This window comes from Podarcis vaucheri, assembly GCF_965113315.1.
Source record: "Podarcis vaucheri genome assembly, chromosome: 5".
NCBI lineage: Eukaryota > Metazoa > Chordata > Lepidosauria > Squamata > Lacertidae > Podarcis > Podarcis vaucheri.
This window is the reverse complement of record NC_138763.1, coordinates 17,562,934-17,590,919: the sequence shown is the minus strand read 5'-3', so window position 1 is coordinate 17,590,919 and position 27,986 is coordinate 17,562,934. Positions and strand designations below refer to the sequence as shown.

At 39.9% G+C, this 27,986-nt stretch overlaps 1 protein-coding gene and 1 long non-coding RNA gene across 19 annotated transcripts in view; one reads left to right on the top strand and one right to left on the bottom strand.

Moving 5' to 3' along the window:
• The first annotated feature begins 24 nt into the window (after nucleotides 1-24).
• Nucleotides 25-27,820, top strand: LOC309533353. The gene is made up of 2 exons (XR_014220160.1): nucleotides 25-161; nucleotides 27,781-27,820. It is a non-coding gene; the product is annotated as an uncharacterized lncRNA (long non-coding RNA).
• The window catches only part of MECOM (MDS1 and EVI1 complex locus), a 495,241-nt gene continuing 489,179 nt past the window's right edge, over nucleotides 21,925-27,986 (bottom strand). For all 18 annotated transcript variants that reach the window (XM_082223908.1, XM_082223897.1, XM_082223911.1 and 15 more), the window contains 3 exons: nucleotides 26,012-26,239; nucleotides 25,420-25,606; nucleotides 21,925-23,662 (listed from right to left, as the gene is read on the bottom strand). In XM_082223908.1, coding sequence (XP_082080034.1) covers nucleotides 23,528-23,662; nucleotides 25,420-25,606; nucleotides 26,012-26,239 — 550 coding nt within the window. In that variant the 3' untranslated portion in view covers nucleotides 21,925-23,527. The remainder of the gene's footprint in view (nucleotides 23,663-25,419; nucleotides 25,607-26,011; nucleotides 26,240-27,986) is intronic.

Below are 27,986 nucleotides of genomic sequence, written 5' to 3'. Positions count from 1 at the left end.
TGCTCCATGTCTTTACTTCAAGGAATTTGAGCTGCTGGCTGAGTCCTCTTCAGTCAGTTTCCTGTGAGTAAGGAGGCTGCTGCTCCTGGATCCTCTCAACTGCTCATTGCCACCATAACACCTGCCATGAACTCCCCACCTGAGTTAGGACAGAATATGCGGTAAGAGAAACTCGCCACCTGTCTACTGACTGAGCCATGTTTTAAACAGTATGTTGACCCCCAGTTTCAGCTGAGCACTGTTTCATTTGCTTGTGGTTTCTATTGCTTGAGGAAAATCCCTAGCGGTTTCACCCTGAAATGCAAAATATGCACAGGCTTTGGCTGGAAAGTGGAAGGAAAAGCTTTGTTTGAAGTTTCTTTTTTTTCATCAGATGTGGTCCAAAGAGAAGAAAGCCCAATGGGGAGGCATTTACCCTCAGCCCACCAATTAGTTGTGGGACGGGATGCCGGGGAAATGCTAATCTATAAGGAAAGCTCTCGTGGTTTAATTGATTTAATCAGTAGACTTAAAGCTTGCAGCCCTGCTTCGTACTAATTTTGCAAAATAGCCTAATTATGTTATTGGGTTTCTTTAACCGACTTAACTTTGCTGGATAACCAAACCACAAGGGCTCAAAAAGCAAAAAAAGTGGGGGGTGGGGAGTCTGTTAGGTTCCATAATAGGAGATGGCGTCTCCTTGCAGCAGGTGGGGAGAGAGACTGCGCCCTAGTGGTCATGAGAGTTGTTGTAAATGATGATGAAGAAAACCAAGGATACGGTTGCCATATTTCAGACAGTTAAAATCTGGAGACAAAAGTTGTTGAGCTTTTTTTGCAAAATCTCAGTTTAAAAAATGAAGTTTTTTCTGGAATTGGCCAAAATTGGCACTTCCAAGATGGGTTGCCATATGTAACTGGATTTTCCCAGACATTTTGGTGATTTTGGACACTGTTCCTGACGACCAAATCCCGAAATTCCAGATGTATGGCAACCCTAGTTGACCCAATAGGGTTCTGAACAAATGCTTGGCAGTAAATAAGGCTGAGTGTGTGTGTGGTGTTACGTACACTAACTGAATACAGTACAGTTTTCACAGTTATTGATAAGAGTCACCACCTTTTTTTCTCAACCTTTTTTCTGGCATGGAGAGCAGATGTGCAGTGGCAGAGGTGGTAATTTAGTGGCTGAATCTGTATGTTCTCTTAATGTTTTAGGTACATGAGCAGGGCCAGTAATAAGAGCAATTCTAGTTTCTTACACTTACCAAGGCAGTGTGGGAAAGAGCCCAGTCATAAAACATGGATATGCCTAAAATTAAGCAGAATTAATTAGAAGAATTCTGGCGAGTACCACTTCAGAATGTATGTGTGGGGTATGTTCATCATATTTTTGAATGTTACCGTATTTTTATAAAAAGGTTAACATAGTCTTCTCCCTAATACACTTGCCTACTGTGTGAAGGGAGATTTTTATAGAAGCACTAAAAAAAATGGCACACACCTCTCTGCAACATCATTCTTTCCATTGAGTAGAAGGCAACCGGATCTGACTTTTGAGAATGTTGAAGAATATCTACGAATAGGTGAAGAAAGCAAGGTGGGATTACAGTCAAGCACACTGGGAAGGAGATTGCACTCCTGCAATCTGAAGTAGTACACTCCAGGATTAATTTACTACATAATTTTATGTAGAATAGATTTTTCACCTATCTCCTATGTTGTCTTGTAGTTGTGGAACCAGCTTCTTAGCCAGCTTTTTTCACTAATCTATTAGAATCAGGAGCACCCACCCAGTACTTTTAAAAAAAAGAAACTGGCATAAGTGAATACAGTTATACCTCGGGTTGAAGTAGCTTCGGGTTGAGCATTTTCAAGTTACGCTCCGCAGCGTCCCGGAAGTAACAGAATACGTTACTTCCGGTTTCACTGCTCGTGCATGCGCAGACGCTCAAAATGACGTCACGCGCATGTGCGTAAGAGGCAAATTGCATCGCGCAGACGCGGGTTGCGTTCGCTTCAGGATGCGAACGGGGCTCCAGAATGGATCCCGTTCGCATCCAGAGGTACCACTGTAAACATGACCCTCCCTCTACCGCAGGGGTTGCTAACCTTTTGTGGCCAGTAGAATTTCAAGAAAGTGTGAGAGGCACCAGTTACAAAATAGCTGTAACATCTGAATTGGGAATGGCTGAGAGGACCCTGGACTGGTGTCTGGATGCAGTGGTACACTGGATGAGGCCTAATAAGCTGTGTTTGAATCCTGAATGCTTTTAAAATTGACCCCACCCTTTTCTCATGATACAGAAACTCAGGGCTGCCCAGTAAAATGAATTGACAGCAGGTTCCAAAGTGATAGAATAGAGTGATCCTTCACACAATACATAATTCTAGAATTGGTTACCACAGAATGTGTCGATAGCCACTAGCTTACCTGGCTTTTAAACAGGATTAAACAAATTCATGGGGGCTACGTCTATTCACAATTATTCCCTATGGCAGCTAAATCAAACCTTCATGTCTAGATACAATATACTCCTGAATACTAGATGTTGAGAACAAACTATTAACACCATAATGAACTGCTTCCAGTTACTCAGAGAGGCATTTGGCTGGCCAGCCGGCTGGTGACTGCGGTGCTGCTACTGCTCAAAAGAGAATGCTGGGTTGCATTGAGCTTTGGTCTGACATGGTAGAACATGTTCTAATAATAATTTGGAGGTACTGTTAAGAGACATTATGTGCTAGTTTCTGAGCCAGTTGTGTGAGTTGCACATCTATTTATCAGTAGTCTTTAATGTGCACAACTGTAAATGGACCCAAAAAGGTCCTGGTAGACTTACTCACAAACCTCTGGACTTTAATCAGCTACAAGCCCTGCCAGGATTCAGAGTAATTTCCTAACTATGAATCAACCTGATGACAATGAATCGCACACTGGAAAAGAATGCCAAATAAAACAAGCCATCACATATAGCTTGTATAGAGCAGCCTATGGAAAGGCTTTTGATCCACTCCACCAAAACAGCAACAGTGATGAAAGTAGAGAAAAGCAGGAACAGAAGAATCCCAAACCACATCTGTGAGTGTTGTGTAGTGATATTTAAGCCTGACAAAGATTAAAGAAAGCAAGATGGTCCTTCCAAGAAGACATCATGTGATTTGGAAAAATACTCATTTGAGTATTTCATAGAATACTCTGAGCAGAAAATATACAGTGCTGATAAAAAGGGCATCCTGCTTTAATGGGAAATGTCTTGCCTTAAATCAGATTCAAGCTAGAAACACAATCACTTGCTGATAAATTCCCATAGTCACTTGAAATTCTGATGTTCCCATTATACAAGTATACTTCATTTATAACAAGGCAGTGAAGGAGTGACAGTTTGTAGGTGATGCAGTTGCTATATTGTGCAATCATTGCCCTAAAATGGACTAAAACCCTGCCTGCTGCCAGAAGCGGATTTAGGGGAGTACAACTTTTTTCCCCACCATGGGTGCTAAGCTGAAAGGGCACCACAGGGGACACCGCAACAATGACAAACAATGGAAGGTGAGAGGCAGTGGGGAACTGAATTTTGGTGTCGCACAGGGTGCCTCTAAAATTTGAAAGCCCAAAGTCCATCACTACTGCTGCTGCCTAGTCCCTTGGTTGTGGATTATGGCAGCAGCAGTTTGAACTCATACACCATTTTCATTTTTCCACAAAGCCCTAGAGTGCCCAACTTAGCATTGCTCTGGAGCACTGTGAGAAAGTTAAAGTGGCAGTCAGCTTCCCAGACCCAGCCACTGCTTCCTGGAAAACTCATAACTGAGGGATCAAGTAGGCAGGTAGGCAGGCAAGTAGGCAGCCATCCCCGGGCACTTTTCTAGAAAGGGGTCTCTACTCTAGAAGCAGCCTTACACTAAATATTACTGTATGTTTTATGAAATGCATGGGCTTTGTTTTGAAATTACTGAAACGATTCACATAGAAATAAATAGTCTGTATCTCTCATTGTGACATGTGAATTAAAATGACATGTAACTAATCCTAATTCTGACCTTTAAAGCCATAACAACCTGGATTCTTAGATGTGGAAGAGACTAAGTTTAGTGGTGGAACCTTCTTTGCACGCAGAAGGTTCCAGGTTTAATCCCTAGCATCACCAGGTCAGGCTGGGAGAGACCTCTGCTTGAAAACCTGCAGAGCCACTGCCTCTCTGTAGACAATAATGACCTAGATGGACCAATGGTCTTACTTGGTATATGACAGCTTCCCATGTTCCTAGATCTTGGCTGCCTACTTTTTAGTCAAGTGAGATCATAGAGAGTATCCCGCAAGGCCTCTTTAGTGGTGGCACACAACTTTAGTTTTCTTCCTGCAAGCCTCATGATTTTATTTATTTATTAAGACATCTCTAGTCTGCCTTTCACATCATTCACAGGGCAGTGAACACAGCTTTCAGTTACGGCATCAGCATAAACATAACCACGTATAAAATGCAGCTAAAACCCAAATCAGAATTAAAATCAGTAACCAGCCTACTAGAAATTAAACATCCGCAAAAGTGTGGGAGGGTGATTAGTATGGTTTTAATAAGTGCCGAAAAGCCATTAATATTGCTGCTTTTCTAAGCTTACCAGTAATTCTTTCAGTACTTATATACTTAAAAGGTATGGAATACTACATGAATTTGCAGCAGATCCCCAGCAGATAATGCAACTTTCGCAACCATTTCCAGCCAAGAAGAGGACTTATGGGGCCTCCTGTGTAGAAGTGAGTCTTCCTTGCCACTCATCCCTTAACATCTCCCTCAACCTAATACATTCTTTCTTTGGGGACATTAGGGGCAAATAGTAGAGAGAAGTGACACTAAGCAACAGGGATTTTTGAATGTATCTGTCAAATGCTTGAAAAACCCCTCAAGGTTTTCCACTGCTCAGCAGGAACACTAGAAAAAGACCAATTGCTTTTTGGGGCATAGCCATATTTCTTTCTGTTCTTTGCTCATATGCTGCCCTCATTGAGAGGTTTCTTTAAATTTTATTTCACCACTTCCATCACCTTTTTGTTTTGTTTTTTAAAAAAGATTGAATGGGGGAAAGTTATTGAGTGGATGTGAGCATTGTACATCACAGTACACATCCCCAATCGTATTGTGCACAGCCATCACTAATATTAATAATAATAATTTATTATTTATACCCCGCCCATCTGGCTGGGTTTCCCCAGCCTCTCTGGGTGGGCAACACACACACACAAATTCTAGCTGTGCTGATGCTCAGCGCACTCAGCATTCAATGAGCATTCTCAGTCGTCATCAGGCTGTCTTGTCTTAGTTTCAGTTTTTAATATACAAACGTAATATTTTTCTGGGGAATTTCCCTATGCCATAACCCCTCCCTTGTCCGTGAGTAGCCTACTGATAGGCGTGAGACCTTCAAGTTAATACATATATATAAAATTTCAGAATATTTGAAATACTCCTGTGTCTAGTTGGTGGCTGGCCTGTTTGTTCCATGTCTTTCTTCCAGGAATGAACACCCACCTCCAACACACATACACTTACCTCTTGAGGCGAAATATGTGTAGTTCTTCTGAGTGACCACAAGAGAGCAATAGGAAACAAAAACTGAGGTTGCACAGCTCAAATTCCCTTTGAGTATTGTGCTTAATCCTCTTGAGAAGAAAAAGTAAAACATGGGACAAGCTGGCAAGAAAGGACATCCTCCTTTAAACAGGGATGGTTTGCCTTAAATCACATCCAGGCAAGGAAAACAACCCCTTACTGATAAAATCCTACAGTCAGTTGGGATTCTGGTTTTCCCATTACACAAGTATCTTTATTTCTCTGTTTATTTTTAGTAATTATTTTCCGATGGAAGAGACGGAGAAAGATGGAGAGAGTGATTAATTATACAAATAATGGTTGGCTCTGTGTGTTAACAGGCATAAAATATTGCCCTACGGAGCAAAAATAAGGAACTTTGTTCAAGACCTTTGACTTAATGTCAAAGGCTGTTTAATGAGGGTTTGTGGAGGAAGGGGATGCTGTATTGCCGCAGTTTCATTCCCAAGGGGCAGGGCACGCCATGTGAACTGGGGCAGTCATGGAAATTCCAAGCCTCCTTGGGTTTTTTTCTTCTTCACAAATATTCTCTACCCATTCCTTGGCAAACCACAGAAATGGCCATATGCTACTACTCTTCATCACTTCTGGATAAATTGTCATTAACTTTTGCTATGTTATTTTAAGCCTAAATTTAGTTAGAATGGACATGATTCTGTTAAAAGAAGAAACAGATTTTGTAAGAAGCTTAGGAGGTTAGAAATGGAAAATTAGGAGTTCAGCATGAAAAAGGGAAACGTTCCATATATACCATCATGAGCTACTGCGGCTTCTCTTGCTTGCTGGCTGGCTTTCATGAGTCATTTCCTATGAAGCCTCTTCAAGCAATTTTACAATACAATAAAACACATAAAACAATTGCAAATGTAAAGACTATTAGATGTATAAAAACAATTTCAAATACAGTACAGATACAGACGGAGATAAAAATATCTCCATTTAGAAGCTTGCTGTGTTGAACAAGGGAAAGTTGTCAAGAGGCACCAAAAAGACAATAGAGATGGAGCCTGTCTGACATGTATGTAATGGGAGGTGCCACCAAAGGGTAGGTGCCCAAAAGGCCCAATTCTGGCATCATAAAGAACAGGCCTTCTGGTAAAATCATAGGTGCAAGATGTGCTCTCCTGCAGGCTACAGTGATTGGTTGAGTGTACAAGAGATGAGACTATCTCTTAGGTATCACCCCGAGCTGTATAGCACTTTGTACATCAGTACCAACACCTTAGTTTGGTATCCAATTGGCAGCCATGCATAATGTGGTGGTGATAGCCTACCCCAGTGAACAGTTGACGCTCTATATTTTGTAGTTCCTGCAGCATCTAGATTTGCCTCAGGATCAGCCCTACAGTGGGAGCATTGCAGCAATCCAATATGAAGGTTACCAGCACATGGACAACAGTGCTTAGGAGTCTTTGGTGAAGAAACTTGTTGAAAGCCTTTTGAAAATCCAAGTATGCTATGTTAACTGGATCACCTCTGTTCTATGTGCTTGCTGACATTCTGCAAAAACTAGTACTGTATGTTTGTGAGACAGGACTTGCCCCTGTAGAAGCTATGCTGGCTATGTTTCAGCAGGGCTTGTTCTTCTGTATGCTTGGTTATTTTATCTTTAAAAATAAATTCCATTAGTTTTCCCAGGACACACGTTAACCCAAGGGGCCTGTAATTTCCAGGATCCTTTATCTCTTTTTTTAAAAAAAATGTGTTACATTGACTGTTTTCCAAATCCTCAGGTACAGAGGCTGGTCTATACAAGCTACATATTTTTATGAGAAAATAAGCAATTTTACATTTGAGTTCTTTTGAGAACTCTTGGGTGGGTGTCATCTGGTGATTTGCCAGTTTTTATTTTGTCTGTTAGGCCTAGAACTTCATCTCTCTTCACCACTATCTGCCTCAGTTCCTCAGACTCTCTTCCTGCAAAAGTTAGTTCAGCATTCCAAAACTGAGGTGTCACCATTAGGAAGACCTTTTCCTAGTCACTCCCTCATCACTTCAAAGAAGGGTCTTTGAAGATGATCTCAGCCAATGAGCAGGTTCATATGGAAGCAGGTGGTCCTTTAGATACTTGAGTCTAAAGCCATATATGATCATTTGATTTTATTTGCTATCATAAGCTGTTGTCAGATATTTACTGGAGTAAAGTATTTTCTTAGTTTTTGAGTTTTGTTTTTGTGTTTTGTGTTTTCTCAGCCAGCCAATGGACCTGACTAAGTAAGTGTTTAGAGATATCTAGGGCATATCATATGTAAGTTCATTGGTTCAGCCAGGTCTTTCCCCTTGGAAAACACTGCCAAGCAGTGTTAAAAATACAGAAACCAACTCATAAAAGACAGGTCACATACTGAAAATACACATTCAAAGGCAGACGTTTGCTTATGTGGTCCGCGGCTTTCATACTTCTAGTGATCATGTAAAAACCAAAAACAGGCCAGATGTGAGGAGGGTGATGGAAAAGTACACATGGCAAGCAAGAATCCCAAAGAAAGATACCCAAGCACTTAGCTTAAAGTGAGCTGGTTTTTAGATTTTATTTTTTTAAAAAAATAAAGTGAGCTGGAGTCCCCCCCCCCATCTGATCCATCAAGGCTCTTCTTATTGAACTTGGCTACATTGCTGGCATTACTCATATTTAGCAATAGTAAAAGGAACTGGTTACTTACAAACATTATAATGCAAGGCAGAAACCAGTGGAAAACATTATCAGATAACTATGTGCTGCAGATAAACAGGAGAGGGCAATGTCCTTTGTAACTTCCTTGGGAGCACCGAGGGGTATATGTTGATGGTTTGTTTTTATTGTTTTTTGCCTGCCCCTCATAAACTGGCAGTACCAAAGAGACGCTAAGTTCCTTACAGTTCAGCAGCTTGTAGCTCTGTTTGTAACAAAACTTTAAAAAATAAATTTTATTTACAATTATTGTCTGAATAAACTCTACTTTTAATATGCCAGACATGATTATTCTTTAGTCAACCAAATTATACATAATGTGTTTTATGTTCCTAAAGTAGCAAAGTTAGTTTTAATATATTAAGAGTACTTTTTTTTTGAAGTGCTGACTTATTTATTTTTTGCATTTTTTTCCAAACATTTCCAATTTTTTTCTGGCAAACTCTGGGCAGAAAAGTACCCCTCCCCAATGGCTTCAAGATTTCCATATATATACAAGTATATATCCATTCTTGAGCCCTACTACACTTTGGGGGGGTTAGTTCTGTATGTTTGTAATAACTGAAAAATTCAACAAAATGGAAGCTGAATTTTTCAGAATGCTAAATTCTGCACGTGAAAGCCAGGTTCTTTGCTTGTGTAGTGCGATCATGGACTTGCTAAATATGCAGAGCTCTGGCTGTACAATCCAGCCAGGTGAACCTGCCCTAGGATTTGGCTGGAGCTAAAGTGATCTTCTTCAAACAAACAATATAGAAAACCTGTTTTCATGAAATGTTTTCTCACATATAAAGCCCAAAGAGTCAGCTTAGAAGTGATCTCATCTCCAAAAAATGCTGTCACTGGTTATCAGATAAAAGACTGTACAATGAATATTGAAATAGTTGGCTTTATTTGCCTAGACACAGCCTAGAATGGTGGGGAGGCCTTGAATTAGAAGTCTTGTCCCCTATTCCCATTGACTTTCAGTGAAAGATGAGCATCAAAAACTCCTTTGCATATACACTTTGTGTATGGAAACCTTAGGAACTGGTTCTCAAGGCCTCTCAATTCCAAGACTTTCCAATGCAATAAAAGTCATTTTAGAAACAATAAACAAATTAAACACCCTTATGGCCCCCCGGGTGCTTTTGTTTTAGGCGCCCCACTGCTGAGACACTCTGGCTCCAGGAATGTGAGCAGTTTCCTATTATTTGACTTGAAGATGAAACAAAAGTCCCCAACATTTGCTTGGCTGAAATCAAGAGGCGATTTCAAGTACCAAAAGTGAATTGTACACAGCTTTAATACCACAAGATCTGATGTTCCTAATAACAAAGTATATACTGGGTGGGTGTGGTGCTGCTTTCTCAAAGAACAAAGAAAGTAGTTTTTGGTGAAGCAGCTCTATGTCATATATGATCATGTGGCAGTTATTGGCTTTTGCAGACATAGAGTTCAGATATTCTCACAGAACCTTTGGATGAGATGAAATAATTCTGAACGACTCAGTCTATTCTGATTCAATTGAAACAATAATCCATCCGCTATATTGTTCACCTTTGCAACTTTTTCCTGCAGAACGGGAAGGGAATTCCAGGAATACACATCTGTGGGATTTCCTGCGTTGATACTCTGTTGAGAGGCTGGATGGTATTATGGGGGAGGGAAGGGAATTCTCCTGCCTTTCAGCCTCCTGATGAGCATTCTCACAAGTAGGAATCTATCCCATCCCAATCCAGAATCTGAATATTTAATTAAAGAAGGCTAATTTTGAGCCAGACTCCTGTTATCAGCCACTCTGAAAGGTCTCCCATTAGTTATAGGAAATAAAACTTTGTTCAGGCCAGAGACATAACTGTCACTGTTAGTCACACTTTCTGAGTCCTAGGTTCCACTTTGGTTGAGCTGGATATAAGGACCTTTCCAAGAAAGTGAAATCATCTCAGTAGTGTAATCTTGAACATCCATTTTGACAATAAATAGCATAAACGCCCCAGCTACTGGTGCATAGAGATCTACTCCCTCTGTATACGGAGGGTCCTTGTAGTCACTGATGATCCTCCATGAATTCATGTATAATCCCAAATGCCTTTTTCGGTTCTGAAGCTCTCAAAGAACAGGGTGGATGGGATGAATAGGGTCCTTCCTGGACTGGTGCTGAACAGAACCTATAGCTTTAAAGTAAGTGAATATGAGGAGGGAGTGGAACTGGAAAGGCCTGAGCTACACAGGACCAGGGAGCATGTTCAAAGTTACAGAGCGGGATAGACATAAATTCCTTTGAATCCACTTGCATTGGTCTCGGTGGATTTCATTCCAGTTTGGCTCTAAAATTTTATTCAAATTACTGTTTGAGCAGGACCAGCAATTGTGCCTGTACCTTTTTATTATACAAGCCAAAGGGCAGGAAAAAACTATATTTTTTAATGTGCAAAGTATATGTAAATGTATTCAGCTGGCAGAGCTCAAATGTTACGATCTACACCAGATGCCAAAAATAAGGTGCTTTGAAGGTCTTTGAAAGAGTCAAGTGATTGGGGAGGAGGTGGGCTTAATTCCTAAGTGAAATATTTTATACTTTGGAGTTCCTGCATAATGGGGTCTCTATTTCTTTAAACAAGCTTCAGTTCATTACAGAGCTCTAACGAGGGCAACGTCCCAATGCCCTAGAGAGAGAACAAAGTTGATCGCCTGACAGTTGAGTCAAAATTCCCCCCAAAAATTATTAGTCCATTCCACGTGTTTGATCATCTTTAAGTGTTTTCAGAAGTTGGAATTTTCCTCTTCTGATGTTCTTCTGAACTCAGTACATTGTGTTTATATCGACTGTAAACAGATCTTTGGCAAATCTATAAAATTAATGCTTCGGCACAGCCAAACAAAAATAATCACTGCAACTGGGATTGTAGGCGAAACAGAGATAGGATTGCAAGCTCCAGGCATAAGCCATATTTGGGAGATGGCAGCTGACAGTCAGGCTTGCTAAAGACACTTTCTGGATCTGCTTTAAAAAGTGCATATTAACGGCTGTAAAAATAAACACCAAGATTAAGAGCCTGTAGCAAAAAGGAGTATTTCATTTCATTTTGCCACTCATGACACATTTATTTTACTCACCATAGTTGATTCTGTAACACAATTCAACGTTTCGTTTTGGAGCTAATGATTTTTTCAGCATCTTTTGCTTACACTATTATATAATACAGTTTTAAGGCTGTGTTTGCTTTTAAAACAATGGTGACCTAGAAAAAAGTATTTCAATGTGTTGTTTAATCTTCAGGGCTGCTTTTGTGTATTCTGAAAGCGGGGTTAAGATATTGGATATTTAGGCACAATTAAAGTGTGCCCTGCTTGCAGTAGCCTTACTTTCTTCAGATGTTTAAAGTCCTAACCTAAGTATTTGCAGAAATGGAGTCTAAAAATAGGGATCCCATATATACAGGAGATGATGGCTATGGTTACTGACAATGTTTTCTATTAGATTTTTTTTATTTAAAAAATCCCACAAAATGCATATTTGCCGCCTACTTGGATTCTACAAGGCAGATTCACAATAAATAATATGTGTTTAACAGTCACTTAACTGCAGGGTTTCCCAAATAAATCACAGTAGGGAAAATTGAGCTGCTTTGCCACTCTGCCAGTGCCACTAACTGGCTTCAGCGTTTGTTGCAAGAGGCATGGAGAGAAGGCATCAGGATAAAACAAGGCAGCAATCCTCAGGATATCCTAGAGAGGTAGAGCAATACATAATAGATTTGAGGGGGCAACCTCTATTGCTGAATTTGGTGGTGTCATCTGATTATTGAAGTCTTGTTGACACATGCAGTAGAATAGAGTGGGAGTTATGTGTTGGTAGAATGGTTGAGTCTACAGTCAGATAATTGCATTTTTTAAAAAAGTTCCTTTAAATGAACTGGGGCAGAAACTTTTTTCATTGATATCCTTTTCCAAAACCACAACAACATCATTCTACAGTTTTGTTTTTTAAAGAAGAAAACATAAACATTCTGTCCCCCACCCATTTACAGTTTAAAGTCATACAGTTAATTCCAGTACTTCAGGTTTCTACCACCTAATTCTGCTGGAATATAGCCCACCTCTCAGTAATGATGTAAGGAAGATTCTAGGGTTGTGGAAATCTGGATCAGTGGTCCGCCTCTGAGCTCACACATCTCTCTCAAGAGCAAGTTCTTGAGAGAGTTTGCAGCAGAGGGAGGAAGGTTAAGACATCCAGGGCTGCCATCTGCTCTCCATTTGAAGATGACTGAGGAGTCTGTCTCTGCTTTTCCAGGCTGGCTTAAACACCCCCAACTTCCTTAACAGTTTCTCATAAGGCTTGGTTTCCAGACCCTTGATAGTCTTGGTCACCCTCCTCTGCACACATTCAAACTTCTCAATATCCTTCTTAAACTGTGGTGCCCAGAACTGGACACAGAACTTGTAACTAAGAACTGGTACTTAAGTTTCTTTCTTTCCTCCTTGGTTCCAATCCATTTTCCTTTTGTGTCATATCTTGCTTCAACTGAAAGCATAATGAGCAGGGGCTGTCTTACTTTTATTGATCTGGGCTGGGAGAGGAGCAGAGTAAAAATACTCTACTACTATTTTCACCACTATTGTTACCATTACTATTATTGTTATTGAATTGATGATGATGATGATGATGATGATGATGATAGAAAGTCTTCAGCTGCTTACCAATTTACCATTAATTACCATTAATTATAAGATGAGGAAAAGATGGCTAAGTCAAATGATCCAATTGCTACAAGACAGTACGGGTTTGGGAAGATACTATAATTATCTCTATTGCTGTGCAAAAGCATCCCTCAGAATCCTTGTTTTTAACTGTGCATTTTAACTCCTTCTTCAATTCATGTGCTCTAGTTCCTATGTGAACTACAGGATTTTAAAGAAAATCAAATTGCATAAAGATATATTTGTCTCAACATTTGCCTGAAACTCTGAATAGTGCAGTGTCATGTTTTTTGGTGGAGAAGCAAAAAGCTAAAGAGCCGTGAACATTTCTCAGGGCAGGCAAACAGATACTTGATTCCCATAATGATTTTAAATGATACTTTTGTGTCAACTCTTTCCCAACCCAATACCTCATTTCCCTTTATATGTACCAGCAGTTGAGATGCATAGATTTTAAGGGTATACCGATTGTTGACTAACAATATGCAGTTTATTTAAAAAATCAAAACAGAGAAACAATTTGTTTGTGCTGAGATATATTTAGAGAGCATTCTTATTGTTCAGGGTCTTATGGAACATTTTGGAACAATAATCAGAAGCGTGCCATTGGGGTATTGTTAGCTGAGCACTTTTCTATTGAATTTTCAAGATGTTGTAAAATGAGATTATGTGAGTAGCACCTCTGGACACTTTTTCCCATCATTGTGTTGGTATCAATCGCTGACTTCCACTGTTTCTCCTGGTATTAAATAGAAATGTTGTTTCCCACTGCTCTGATTGGATTATTCATAATGCATGACATAACTGATAACCCTTAGGAGACTAGGCATTGTAGGCCTCTCTGAGAAATCTGGACAACAGGGCTCTTTGGCCCGAGAGGCACAGTTTGAGAGGATTTATTGAAATAAATCTTTCTGCTCAAAAGTCATGATGAAGCAGGCTGAAATGTCCTTATTTATGAAGCTCCGTTTGTGTGGTAGGCAGGAAAATGAGGGGCAGCACTTTTTCATATCCTTTTTTTTTCTTTTTTGGTGGGGAAATTGATAGATGATTCTTTCTCAGCCAACAAGACTTGTTTGGCTTTCTTCCTAATCTCCTCCCTTTTGGCAAAGCTGGATTAAAGTTGGATCTCACGTTCTGTGAAGACCTTAGATATTTTCCTCTGATAGACGGTAGGTGAAAAATGTTATTGCCTGAAAGTAATAGTGATGTGAGGAGGCCAGATTCTGATCTGACATGTGCAGAACACAAACAATAGGTACATTTCAGCTTAATTCAGTGTTATCTGAAATGCCAGAGTCTAGGGTATGTGAAGGCCAATGGCGGGTGTTTCTTTGTGCTGACTCTAGGAGGCGTGAGACAGGATGAACTTTCCTGTTCTTGACCTAACTGGTACAGCATACTGTATATTTAAAAAAAAGAAGCCCTGTTGGCATTTTGCCATTTGATACACATTCACTTACCCCTCTGCCATCCCCTGGTTTGGCCTGATCTTGCGTAGAGTCCAATATATTTCTGTTTCTTTTTAATCCTAGGGCATTAATGTGTCTGGCAGGATGAATGTAACCTCTTTACAAAAAATTATGCATGCACCATATTGGGAAAGGCAGAGTGCATGCAAGATTTTCAAAAAACCTAAACCTAATAGGCTTTGGGAAGTATTTAAAACCCATTCTATCTATGCCTGCTTCTTTGGGTTGGGTTTAAGCCAGTGATCAAGAAGCTAAATTGAGGGGTTCCTGGTTTGAATCTCACCCTAGCCACATGTTCTAGCCTTGGGCTCTTCTCTCAGCCTCTACTGTATCTGCAGAATCCATCCCTTTCCTCATTGTAGGGTGTCCTATAATGATAGAGGCAAATGGAAGGGTCATATTGGATAGGAAAGAGCCCCTGCAATGCCAATAGAACTCCCTTACCCTAGCTCCAAGATTTGAAGGAGTTATACTTGTTGCATGTGTTCAAGTTAGAGTTGTGTGTGCCCACGGGTCTGTGTGTGTCTGTCAGAGACTGTGTATAAATGCATGCATGGGTAAGGGTTGTGAATATGTTTGAGGGAGGTGGAAGATGTAACTCAGCATTTGCCTAATTCTTCCTTTCACTGGCTATTCTGCTGATAGAGTTAACTTTAGGTCACTTTTAACACTGGGATGGTGCTTATTAAGGAAAACCTGTTCTTTTATCTCCCATCAACTATTGGGCTACACAAGTCTTTAAAGAGAGAGGGTTCTCTCTTCACTGGGCAAAACAGAATGGGGCGGCCCATTATACTATTGTTGTCTCATATTCAGTTGGATATCTGCAATGACTCCTACATCACAAGTACATAAAAACTGTCTTCAGAGATCAGACCAAGGTCCATCTCTGGTCTAGCATTCTCTTTCCAGCAGCCAACAAATTGCCTCTTAGTGTGAAGGTTGCTTGAGGAATTTGTTCTTTGAAAAAGACAATATAGGATTGGAACCTAGTTATGCTCCAGATTTCACACTTTTCCAAATGTTGCCTTGCAACATTTTTGGCTGCAAATTCTTGGCTCCAAAAATGGAGTAAAATACATTTTAAAATGCTTATTTTAAAATTAATACATTTGGAAATGTGTGTTTTCAGGGGAAAATATGTTCAAAAATGTATTTAAATTACATTTTGTGTGGATGATGATGATTATAATGCAGAAATGGAATAAAATAGACCTATGAATGAACAATTGTGAAAGTGACATAGATTGGGAATAGACTGAATTTTCCTATTGTTTTCCAAACACTAACTAACCAATGGCCATCACCACATCCTGAACCTACCAACAACTTTATTAGAGGATCCTGCAAGAACAAGAAACATTTCTCTTTCTACCCCCATGATAATTGTATAAAGCTCTATTGTTGTCATTTCCACCACCACCACCCTGCCCACTTAGTAATCTTCTTTAAACTTCAAAGTGCTCCTTAAGATTCGGCTGCTTGGGAATGGTACTGCCTACAAAGGATAACGACCGGTACTTGCTACAGTCTAACACAGGGATCAGCAAACTTTTTCAGCAGGGGGCCGGTCCACTGTCCCTCAGACCTTGGGGGGAACTGGACTATATTTTTTTTGGTGGGGGGATGAACGAATTCCTATGCCCCACAAATAACCCAGAGATGCATTGTAAATAAAAGCACACATTCTACTCATGTAAAAACACCAGGCAGGCCCCGCAAATAACCCAGAGATGCATTTTAAATAAAAGGACACATTCTGCTCATGTAAAAATACGTTGATTCCCAGTCTGTTTGTGGGCCGGATTTAGAAGGCATTTGGGCTGGATCCGGCCCCTGGGCCTTAGTTTGCCTACCCATGGTCTAACAGGTTTGCTCCCTGCCCCCTCCAGTTATTTGGAGGAGTATCTTCTGATCAGACCTCCTGTAATGAGTCTCTGTAATGGAAGAAACCAGTCCCCTGTCATTCTCCCCTTCCAGCTCTGGCAAAGCAAAACATGCGCCAAGAGATTTCAGAAGCTGGAAGGTTGCCCATGTCCTTCCCTAGAACAAAGACAGGCACTTCATCTCTCACATGCAAAGCTTTACAAGGGGCACAGTTTTGCAAATGGCTGCATTATGCTGCTACATACCGCCCAACAATTAGCGTACCTCTCTGTGAGTTCAAATTGGGCCTGACATGTGCCTGTTTGAAGAGGTTCCCCAGGAATTAAAGAGCTACTTCCATCAGTTGACTTGGCTGGCCATAAGAAACTTGACACGCTGTTGAGAATTTTCTGCACTTAACCATGAAATATATCTGCCACAGGTATCAAGTGGGCTTTTGTGTGGGGTTTTTTGGTGCTGTAATCAGATTACAAATTGAATATTTCCATATGTGCATGCTGGCAGGTCTATCGCCAGCTATCTAATCTTTAGCTGCCCTCAAGTGCTAGTTTTGGGGAGGGGGGAATGACATGGAGTAACAGAGATATTAATACAGTTTCTGCTTGTGTGAACATATGTTAATGAACTGAGAGTTGGGACTCAAAAGAAACAGCTGTTAAGAATTTTTCAGCATTCTTAGAAAATCAGTGTCATAATTACTGATAATTTAGCAGAATGACCATTCCCAGCCGTTCCCTCTGTTTCAGGAGCATGGGGATGGCGATGCATTTCACTGCTGATCATTCATTTCACTGAATTCATTTGCATTAAAAGCAGCCTGGAAAGTCTAAAGAATTTTTGCCATGTCAGTCACACAGAATTTGATGTGAAATAAACAAAAGGCTGTTTCTACTCAAGAAGCAGAATGTTTTATCATGCAAAACATCCACTACAATTTAAAAACCTTGATACCTTAACCTGGCAATCTGCTTTCTCCAGTGTGGTCCACTGCAATCACCTTCAGTCTTTTCAGACCCTGGAACCACGGTTTTATCACATCCATATTTTATGGGGTTTTTTTAAAAATTGTATATGCTGTTCTTCAATATAAATATTTCCAGGACAGGGGAAAGGAAACAATAATAGCCAAAACAAATACATAAGCATAAAGCTATACAGCAATATGACACCGGGGAGGATGCAACGTAAAACAGACTCAGCAATATTAAAAGGCCCGGGAAAATATAACACTCTTTACCTGGCATCAGAAAGACAACACAGGTGCCAGAATCCTCCCTGGAGACAACATTCCACAAATCTCAAATGGCAGAGGCACCTAGCAGATGACCTCAGTGCTCAGGCAGGTCCATGTCCCAGTACCCAGATTCTAAACCATTTACATCTTACAAAATGAGTGTCAACACTTTGAACTGTGCCCAGATTTCAGGACTGATTATATATTTTCCTATCTCCTAGTCACAATTAGTAGCCTAATCTGCAGTTTTCCACAGTTTTCCAAGGCAGACTTATTACAATCTAATTTATAGATTATCAGAACATGGATAGCTGTGGCCAGGTTAGCCCTGTCCAGGAGGGATCACAGCTGATCTACCAGTCCTCAGTTATTGAAAAATGTTATGTACCACAAATGCCACATAGGTTTCTAGTGACAAAGCTGGCTTAGCTTAGTCCCATATCGAGAATCTAATCCTTCAGGTCAAGTGCAGTCCTTTACAAAACAGGTTGAACATCACCTCCCTGGGGAGACCTACCAATGTTCCTTCATTTTAGCTGGATTGATCTTCAGTTTATTGACCTTCATCTAATCTGTTGCTGCTCCCAAACAGCAATTCAGCACTCCGACTACCTCATCTGAATTCCATATAAAAGAGAAATCTAGTTGGGTGTTATAAGCATGCTAGTGTTACCTTACTCCAGATACAGTAGGCGAGGGACACCGTTTATGGATTCAGAGGTTTCTATGCATGCATCCATATTTGGAAGATGAATTGTGTGCATTTTTTTAAAAAAGTTATAGTCTTAGCTGTTAGTTGTTTGGAAGTTGGAGAAGATTCAGTTCAATGTCCCCACCGAGCAGCTGCTCAGCTGAATTTTGGCTTTTAAAAACAGACGCTATGTGCAGGGAGCACATGCTCCATTTGATTGGGGTGTCTGAATTGTATAATTATTGTGTACTACAGCTGTTCTTTCAATATTGTACTTTTGGAGAGGGGATCATAATTTGGAACTCTATCTAATTAATATTAATAGAAAAGAAAGCAAGGGCACACACATAGAGTTAAATGTTAGTCCAGTAGTACAAGCCAGTTTCCAAAGTTAAGGTGTGGGGAAGAAGCAGATTGTTTTGATCTCTGGGAGGAGTATAAATGAGTATCCAACAGTTGCAGGGAAGAGGTCAGGCTGGCAAAGCTCAGAATGAGCTGAGGCTTGCAAGAGAGGCTAAAAATAATAATGTTTCTTCAGCTATGTTCAAAGCAAAAGGAAGAACAAGCAGGTAGTGGGTCTGCTGTGTGGAGAAGACAAAAAAATGCTATTGGGTGACAGAGAGAAGGCAGAACTGCTCAACATCTCCTTGGCTCTGTCTTCACTAGAAAGGAAATTGATTGATTGATTGATTGATTGAATTAATTAATTAATTAATATACTGCCCTATACCCAGGGCTGTTCACAGAACAGTGCAGTGCCCAACCTGGTGATAACAGAATAAACAATGTAAGGAGGGAGCCAAGGGTCTGGAAACTGAGCCTTATGAGGCATGGTTGAAGGAATTGGGTATGTTTAGTCTGGTAAAAAGGAGACTGAGCCATCTTCAAATATCTAAAGGGCTGTTCACATGGAGGCTGGAGCAAGCTTGTTTTCTCCTGCTCTGGAGGATAGGGCCAGAACCAATGGTTTCTGAGAGTGCCATTTCTTTGTGAAGGAAATACTTTGTTGTCTAGGAACTGTCTGTGTGCGACAAAACTCAGATTTACAGGTGCTCAGCCCTTTAAACAATGTTTCAAAGCACCCTTTAAAACATCAAATACAGTGGATGCTCGGGTTGCAAACGTGATCCGTGCGGGATGCACGTTTGCAACCCACACCGGCACGTCTGCGCGCACATGGGTTGTGATTTGGCACTTCTGCGCATGAGCAAAGCGCTATTTAGCACTTCTGCATATGTGTGACCTCCGAAACCCGGAAGTAACCCGTTCTGGTACTTCTGGGTTTCGGAGTGTCCGTAACCTGAAAAAAACGCAACCTGAAGCGTCTGTAACCCAAGGTATGACTGTACATTAAAGCCATTGATTACATGTCCTGTCAATTTCAAGAGTCTGGCATGGTCTCAGGTTGATGTATTGAATGATAATATGCAAATCTTTATTTTGGATTTTTATTTTGCTCCACTTACTTGCTGCCACATAAAAGTCCCTTAATAACATTTACTGTACAGTACATTAGAAGTAACTTGAAGGCACACTATGTCTTTGTAACTGACAGGTAGAAGAGAGTAGAGGTTAAGGATTCCTTTGTTTGCTGAGCATGTACCCCCTCCTTCCTAGCTGCATGACACCATTAAGGGTTCATATTTATTTATTTTTAGTGTGATGGAAAGCTTTATTCCAAATGCAAAAATTGCAACTAAATCAGAGACACTTGCAAGGTTTTTTCTGTGATCAATTAGCCTGTGATAACAAACCCTAAGGTCACTTTGGTCTTGGATATATGTGATCATTAATCAAAGGGTGAAGAGTATGTGAGAGCACAGAAAAGAATAGGAAATAATTAGAAGCGTTTGACTCATCACTGTTTCATTCACTGCTGCAATTGTGCAAATAAATGGACATTATATAGGAAAGGCAGACATAGGACAAGTGCAAAATAAATTATTAACCCCAAAAAGTGACTTGTCAATTACTGTCTGGCTAAAATACTCTGGGATTCCCTGCCCATGAAAATATATTGTATGAGGCAGGATAACAACATTGGATCACTAAATTCCAAAGCAACCTCTGATACAATTGGTGTAAGGAACAAGTCCAGTTCATGCACTTGTACTTTGACACTCAGTAATGATAATGATAATAATGATAACCCACAAACAATTGTAGAGCCAGGAACACCATGTGCCCTTTCCCCACTGCAGTCACTCACACCTGGCTACTTCTCAAGGTCGGGGTATCTTCCAGAGAAGAGTCTGCTACAAAGTGAGGCAATACAGCCAGAATTGGAAATAAGATACACAATGAATACATCAGACTGCTTTCCACTTATGCAAGGGCCCTGTGGATGCTGACGTAGAGATCTTATGAATTTTTTTGGCAGTAGGTCCAGCAAATTCTTTGCAATACATAATTCACTTATTGAATTCATTACTACAAAATGTGGTGTTGGCCACTCACTAAGTTAGTTTTGTAAAGTGATAAACTCACAGAGGATAGGTCAGTCAATGGCTGTTCACTATTTAAATATTCATACGCAAAGCCTTATACTTCTGATGACAACATAATTGGGCATCCAAAAGGAGATGGTTATCGCCCTCAAATCTTGTTGGAAGCAAAATGCTGAGTAGATGGTTCCTTGGTGTGCTTGAGGAAGAAAATACAATTATTTACTCTGTGTGTTGCAGGGGGGGTTGCTATTAACTTTCACAAAAAGAGAACATTAACAATACCCTCATATGTTCTGGTTGTAGTGGTGGCTGGTCCATTGGGGCTGGTAGTAAGTAAGGCAGGAGGCCAAGAATAGGTGAAGCCAGAACCAGTGACAGGCAGAGCCAAATAGTTTTGTCATTATCAGTCTCAGTATTGAGTTCTACGAAGGCAATACTGAGACTAAGAAGCAGAATGCCTTCATCCCCTGTATGGGTTGTAAAAAATGTAAGCAGGTGGGACCTAGCTGAAGGCAAGCTAAAGTTGGTGCAGCAGTGTCCCACTTACCCTAAGGGATCTGCCTTCACTGTTTGTTTGGTAACCTGCTTTCACTTATACAGTCCTAGATTAGTCTAGTCTAGATGGGGACTTTTTGCCAGGTAACCAAAACCTGAAATAAAAAAATCTAGATATATAAACAATTTACAGAATAAACCAGTTTTCCCCGGCAGTCGTCCCAGGTACCATAAGATTTTGTAGATCTCCCTCTCTGTGGGTAAAAGAGGTGTGGGTAAAAGAGGTCTGGCCTTACAATCCGCTCTCCTAAGCAGCATAGGAGGCATTCCAGGGTTAGACCATTCCCCAACAGGCCTTAGAATGGTGGTCCTCTCTCTCTCTCTCTCTCTCTCTCTCTCTCTCTCCCTCTCCTCTCTCTCTCTCTCTCTCTCTCTCTCTCTCTCTCTCTCTCTCTCTGGGAAGGCTGTACATGTTTGACTGCCTTTGATTCTATCTTCCCCAACCTACTGTGATTGCTGTAACCATCTTATGTTTAGCATTTGTGATTGTTGAGAAAACAAAGTAATCATATTGATAGCTCTCTCTAGACTTGAGTGTTTTGAGGGCCAACAGGGATGTGGGTTTGCTTTTGTCCTTTTGCAAAAGCAGAGTTTGTGTGCAGTTAGCATTATTGCTAGTAGGGGAAATTTCATACAAATGCTGTTGAAATCCATTCTATAGCCAACAAAACAAAAGGCCAGTGAAAATGATGTCTTCATTTTGTAATCCTTTATTTTTTTAAATTTGATCCTCCCATAGTAATGTACTGAAATGCATAACAGTTACATTGTACAAAGCATTTAAAGAAAGTACCTCAACTTGCTGGTTATTTCAAAATGAGATAATAAACAAAAAGGAAAATAAAATCTGGTCCCTCACCAAAAGGGCGAAATTCTTGGCCCCCTCCCGCCCCTGCCCCCAAAATAACTGAATACAATTCATTATTTATTTATTGGGGGTTTTCTTTTTTAAACATAAGTTTGGAACACTTCATTTTACAAATAGGATTAACATGAACGTAACATCACACAAGCTCGCAGACAACCGGCATAAAATATTGGGTACAGCTTTCTTTTTCTTTTTTTAATCAGAAGAATCATGCTTTCATGAAGAAAAAATTAGAATGCTTTATACATTTGAATCATTTTTGCTGTATTACAAAAAAATCTCTAAATCACCTCTATTCATTATTTAGTTTTAGTAAAAGGAAAAAAACGATAGTAAAAGAGGAATGTAAGAAATCTTTTTTAAACACTGTTTGCACGAACATATATGCAGATCAGTTCGCCTCCTTTTTTTAAGTCCATGGGTGCCCAGAAAAATGATGTGGGGTGGGGTTGGAGAGAACTGGAACAGTGCTATTAATTTCATATGAACAGTGCTACATTTAGCAAGAGTGCTTTTTTCTTAATCCACAAACAATTGTTTGCCAACAAATAAATTACATGTACACGCAACACCAATAAAGAAAGAAATCAAGAGCAACAAATGAACACCAACAAAATAAAACAAACAAAACAGTGACATGATTGTCTAAAATTAAAATGTCATTACATTGATCAGGGAAACATTGAACTATAGTGGTATGTTTGATGACTGTGGTCTTTTGCATGTAGTATGCTGAAAGACTCACCTCCTTTAATTGCTGAACTCTCCCAAGTTTTTTCTTCTTCTTTTTTTACAATATACACAGACGTCTCTCATGTGGTTCTTTATTTTTACAATGCAGTTCAGAAGGCAAAAGTTAAGGAGGGGGCAAAATATTCCTTGTGATTAGGTTCTAGATTAATGGTAGATGTACATTCGAGGGAACTGCTTTGTCTTCCTTAAATGGTTTCAAACGCATAAAGCATAGATGAAGAGGATTTGTATAGAAAAGCAACTGTTCCTAATCCTGCCTACAATTACCATTCTACACGGGGGGGGGGGGGGACTCAAAAAGGAAAAAACAATTCTGTTTTAGTTTAAAGGAGTGCTAACGTGTGTGTAACAATACACGTCTTAACCCATAAGTCCCTCCCCAAGCAGGTGGAGTGGAAGACACATATTCCCCAACAAGGTCTATTTGATCCATGTATTTTGAAAGTCGCATTGATCCTCAAAATGTCAGCAGCTGCCTTCGCTGTGCAAAACAAAAGATTGAGAATAAATAGTTTTCTTTCTTTCTTTCAAATCATTCAGTTTAAGGTCACCTGACTTTAAATGTGACCCATCAGATTTCTAAGGCATTCTGCTCTGCAGTCTTTTAAATAGTCTTCTAGCAAAGAGCCATGTTGCTAGTTTGGACTTGGTCCCAATCCTGTTACATTTGACGGTGTCATACATGACTAATGGACTGGATGGCACTGGATTCTGCAGCAACTCTTGCCATACTGTGCCACACATTGGATGAATTGTGGGGTGCAGAGTGGAGAGAGTCCTTGTCGGAGAGTGAAAGCATCATAGCAATGGCCTACAGTTGAAGAAGAAGGAGGAAGAAGTCAAAATAAGATATTCAGTAATATCATTTAGAGTCATAGTTCTATCGTGGAAGAACCTATTCTTTCAGTGGGAATCAGCAGTATGGCTCCCACCTGGGAACCATTTTGGAATTCACCCTGTACCACAAAGTCCTCTCACTAGATTTCTGAAGGTTCATGACAGAAAAAAATGGAAACTGTGCTAGGCCTGTGTTGTTAAACCCTTTGGATCTGTGTACTTTACTTTATGGGCCCCCAATGTGGCAGAGGGAAAAGCCAAAGAACTTCATATACCGTATTTACTCGAATCTAATGCTCACTTTTTTGGCCAAATTACGTTGTGAAAATTAAGGTGCACATTAGATTCGATGAAACATTAGATTCGAGTAAATACGGTAGTATGGAAACAAAGAAAAGGCAGCCGGGGGCATAGTCAGAAAGGCAGCCGCAACAATGTTTGGATAGACAAGGGTTTTTTGCCTTCTCTATTCCTCCCCTGCAGCAAAAACTGGCGTGTTTCCAGCTAGGCCCTCAGTTGAGCAAAACTGCAGTTATTTTGCCACTAGTGGCCAAACTGGCAACACTTCATGCCCCACAGTTGGAGAAATGCTGCACTAATGGGGTTAATTACCTTGGTACAGAACAATTCAGTGATTTCAAAACCTAATTACATGACTATGGTCTTTACTTCATGGAAGTAAGTTAAGAGGATCCCCATGGATTTCACTGTGTTGTGGCATGTTCCGAATCTTCTCAAACAAGTTTAAATGTTAACCTTCTCTGCAAAGTAGAAAACTGACGAGGATTGGCAGTATTCATGGGCCTACTGGGGACATTAAAATTTCTACTAGCATGTGTAAGCACACTTGACTCCTTTCCAGAAAAGTATAGTTTCAGGTTACAACTAGACAGCCTAGCCATCTCAGTTGTACCACCCAGTAAAAACGAATAATAGGACCAGTGCAGACAAAACATTGGAACTCTCTTGTCTATGAATATGGGAATGGAACAGACCACAGGATTGCACTCTCTCTTTCTCTTAGTACTCAATTCTCCAGTGCATATTTCCCCCATCTATCTTAACAAATGTCAGGAATTACATTGGCACCAACATTAACTATGGTTTGCACTAATCTTTATTTTTCTTTAAAAGTCCTTAATTTACAGATATTAAAACACAAGGTCAAATCTTCTTAGCCAGGTTTGGAAACCTGGGTTTGGAAACAGTTTCAAAGAACAAACATCATTGTTAATGTTGGTGGCTGAACCACTGTCATTAGCCTGGATATATTTGTACTAGAGAAGAAAGGGGAAAAGAGAAGATGCATGTCCAATGCTGTCTTCCTGATCCCTTAACTGCAGTTGAGCAGCGTCTGTCCACCATTTTCTCAGCACCAGCTCAGTTGGATGTGGTGCTGATGCAGCAGCAGCACTTGCTCATCTACCATGGGCCAGAAAAACAGAGGTGCATTAACCATATCAGCACAAAAGGTCAAACAAATTGAGGTGGCCTTTTGAGGGAATCTCCAGATGGGTTTCTTACTGTTGGTATATGCAGCAACAAGTGTTTTATGTTTTCAGTGTACATTTGTACGGGACTGTCTGCTCCTCTGCTACTCTCAGGATTATTGACTCGGCACTGGCCTTCTTTGACTCCTCCCAATCTATTGTTTCAATCCCCACCATCACTCTTCCCACCCTTCCCAACCAGATTACAATTTATCCTGAAAGCACAATAAAATAGATTTACCTGGGATTTGGACTTGCGACACAATGGCTGCTTTAAGTCTTCTGGCAGATGGGAGGTGCTAAACGCTGCCAGTTCAGCTTCACTGAACTGGCTTTCTTCTGCTTTCCTCACTTTGAGGCTATCAGTGAAGTGCCTTATATGGTCCAACGCAGAAAGTCCAGTTTTATTAAACTCATCTTCCTTATACCTATGAAACGTCCAAAGATTGGCGTACTGATTGGTTTTGAAAAGCAAATTATCAGTGATTTTTAAAAAATAGTAATTGAAATATTTTGTCTGGTCTTTCCTTTAACAGACTTTGGGCAAAACTGAGGGCATAATAGACATGGTTCTTTTTTAAAATTAAATTCTTAACCATATGATTAGGTTCTACTGATTGAAATGAAACTATAAAGTGTGGCTAACTTTCTCTGGATCACACCCCTTAGAAAGCTGCTCAGTTGCACTATAGTTTTTCTATTCCAAACCTTGTCCACAAATAATTATTAACAGACATATTTAGGTCAACCTGCAAATACAGAACCTGGATTAAGCCCTAGAAATTGGGACTTCTGCTGTATTTTCTACCATCTTGCTTTGATTTTGCTCCTACCTGCCAGGAGAAGTCTTGCAATTCATTTCCAAAGCATTTGCTTCTTCATAGTCACCCTCTTCACATATGCTGCTTACAGCTGGTTCTTTAACTGACCCCCCTGTTATCTCACTTTCTTCATCTTCTTCATCCATCATTACTTCATCTTCTGCTTCTTCGTCTTCCAACAAGTCTGAGTTCTGGCTTGTCACCAGAGTCTTTTCATCCTTAAAGTGACTTCCATTAATTCTTCAAAAAAATACATATCAAATGAAAACAAAATTACCTGTTAGCAGTTGCAGAAACAGGACCTTGCTTTCTAAACTTTGTTTCGCATTAACTATCCCATAGGTGGTAATTGCCATAATTAAAATCAATAACCACTCTGTCCACTTTATTAAGTGGCCAATAATCCTTTGAAATTCAATTCACAGTCTGACAGAATGGTGAAGATAGCTTTTCTCACTATTACATCTGAGTTTTAGATTACTACATTTCATTATTCTTGAAAGTAGAATTCCCAGTATAGTTACTATTGACCAAAAGGAAAAAAAATTCATGTTCTCAACTGTCTCTCACTGCCCTATTAACCACGAGCAATAAGCATAACAACGATCAGTAGCATACAATCTGCTTCACAGCATAGTTGGAAAGTAATGGGTTACCACTTCACAGGCTTGTTGTGAGGACAAAATAGAATAACAGTCATGGGGCAAGGGTGCAATACATATTTCATAAATAAAAATAAATAAATATATACACAACAGGTTAAACCCATTTACATAAAGGCCTTCTACCTAGATCTTGGGCTTGCAGTGAGTATTGTGTTGGGGAGGTGCAGAGCACTATGAACACATCGGCTTCAAAGTGAAATCAATAGGCCTAGATGCATTTAATTCTATAAAAGATTGTGACCTTTGTCATGGAGAAGCAGTCATGTGAATTACTGACACTGTTTAGTACTGCACACCAAAAAATTATTCCATTGATTTTATGAAGCATTCTGTATAATTTAAATGGAGATAAGTTTTGATTGGTTTGCCTTGTTATCATAACATTTTAAACACAAACATGCAACGAAATGTTCTAGTTCACCGGAAGCTCTCAGTCCTTCTCAACCCATTCCCTAGAGAAAAATTACCCCTTTCTAAATACAAAGGAATTTCACTTTTCATCTGATAGCTTTTAGATTTTCCAATAAATTGTCTGTTAGGCTATATAAAATGAAACCACACCAGACATTATCCCATAATTGCCTAAATCATGTAGGGTTACCCACAAACAATAATCTTTTGGATCATTTAACAAACTTGTGTCTACATTGGTCAACATGTCTATATTCCTTCATTTATACTTCAAGAAGAAAAAGATATAGAATTTAACCAATTATCATTAAGGATTATAGGATCCATTAAACATGAGGAAATTATCTTGGAATAACCATAAAGAAACCCATAATTTTGCAATGATGTTGAAAAAAGTGACCATCATCTCACTTGTGGGTATCTTTGGCATCTTTTATCAGGATGCCCTGGCAGAACTTCTTGGACAGTCTTAAGAAACTATGAGCTATAAACCAGGGGTTGCCAGATTTTTAAACCATGCCAGAAGAAGACAGTTTGAAGTGAAAAAGGACTTGGATTTAAACCAAAGTAATGAAAGCCACATGATTAAAAAAACAGATTTGCTAATTATGCTTTTCATATGCAGTAATTTGCCAAGTATGAAATATCTATCAAAATTTTGAAAGGAATCACTGGATGACCCATCAACCTTTTTTTCCCTTATAGACTTCCTATCAGAGGACATGTTGAGACCAGATGTGTGGGGGGGGGGCTCACCCATGACAATCAAGCAGGAAGAAAATTTGAATGTGTATGTAATGTATTATCAGCTGCCTTCATGAATATATGCCTACTAGTTTTGACCCAGCATAAAAATGAGCGAGAAACTTTAAAAATAGAAAGTCATAAGCCATATGCAATTTCTGCCCTTG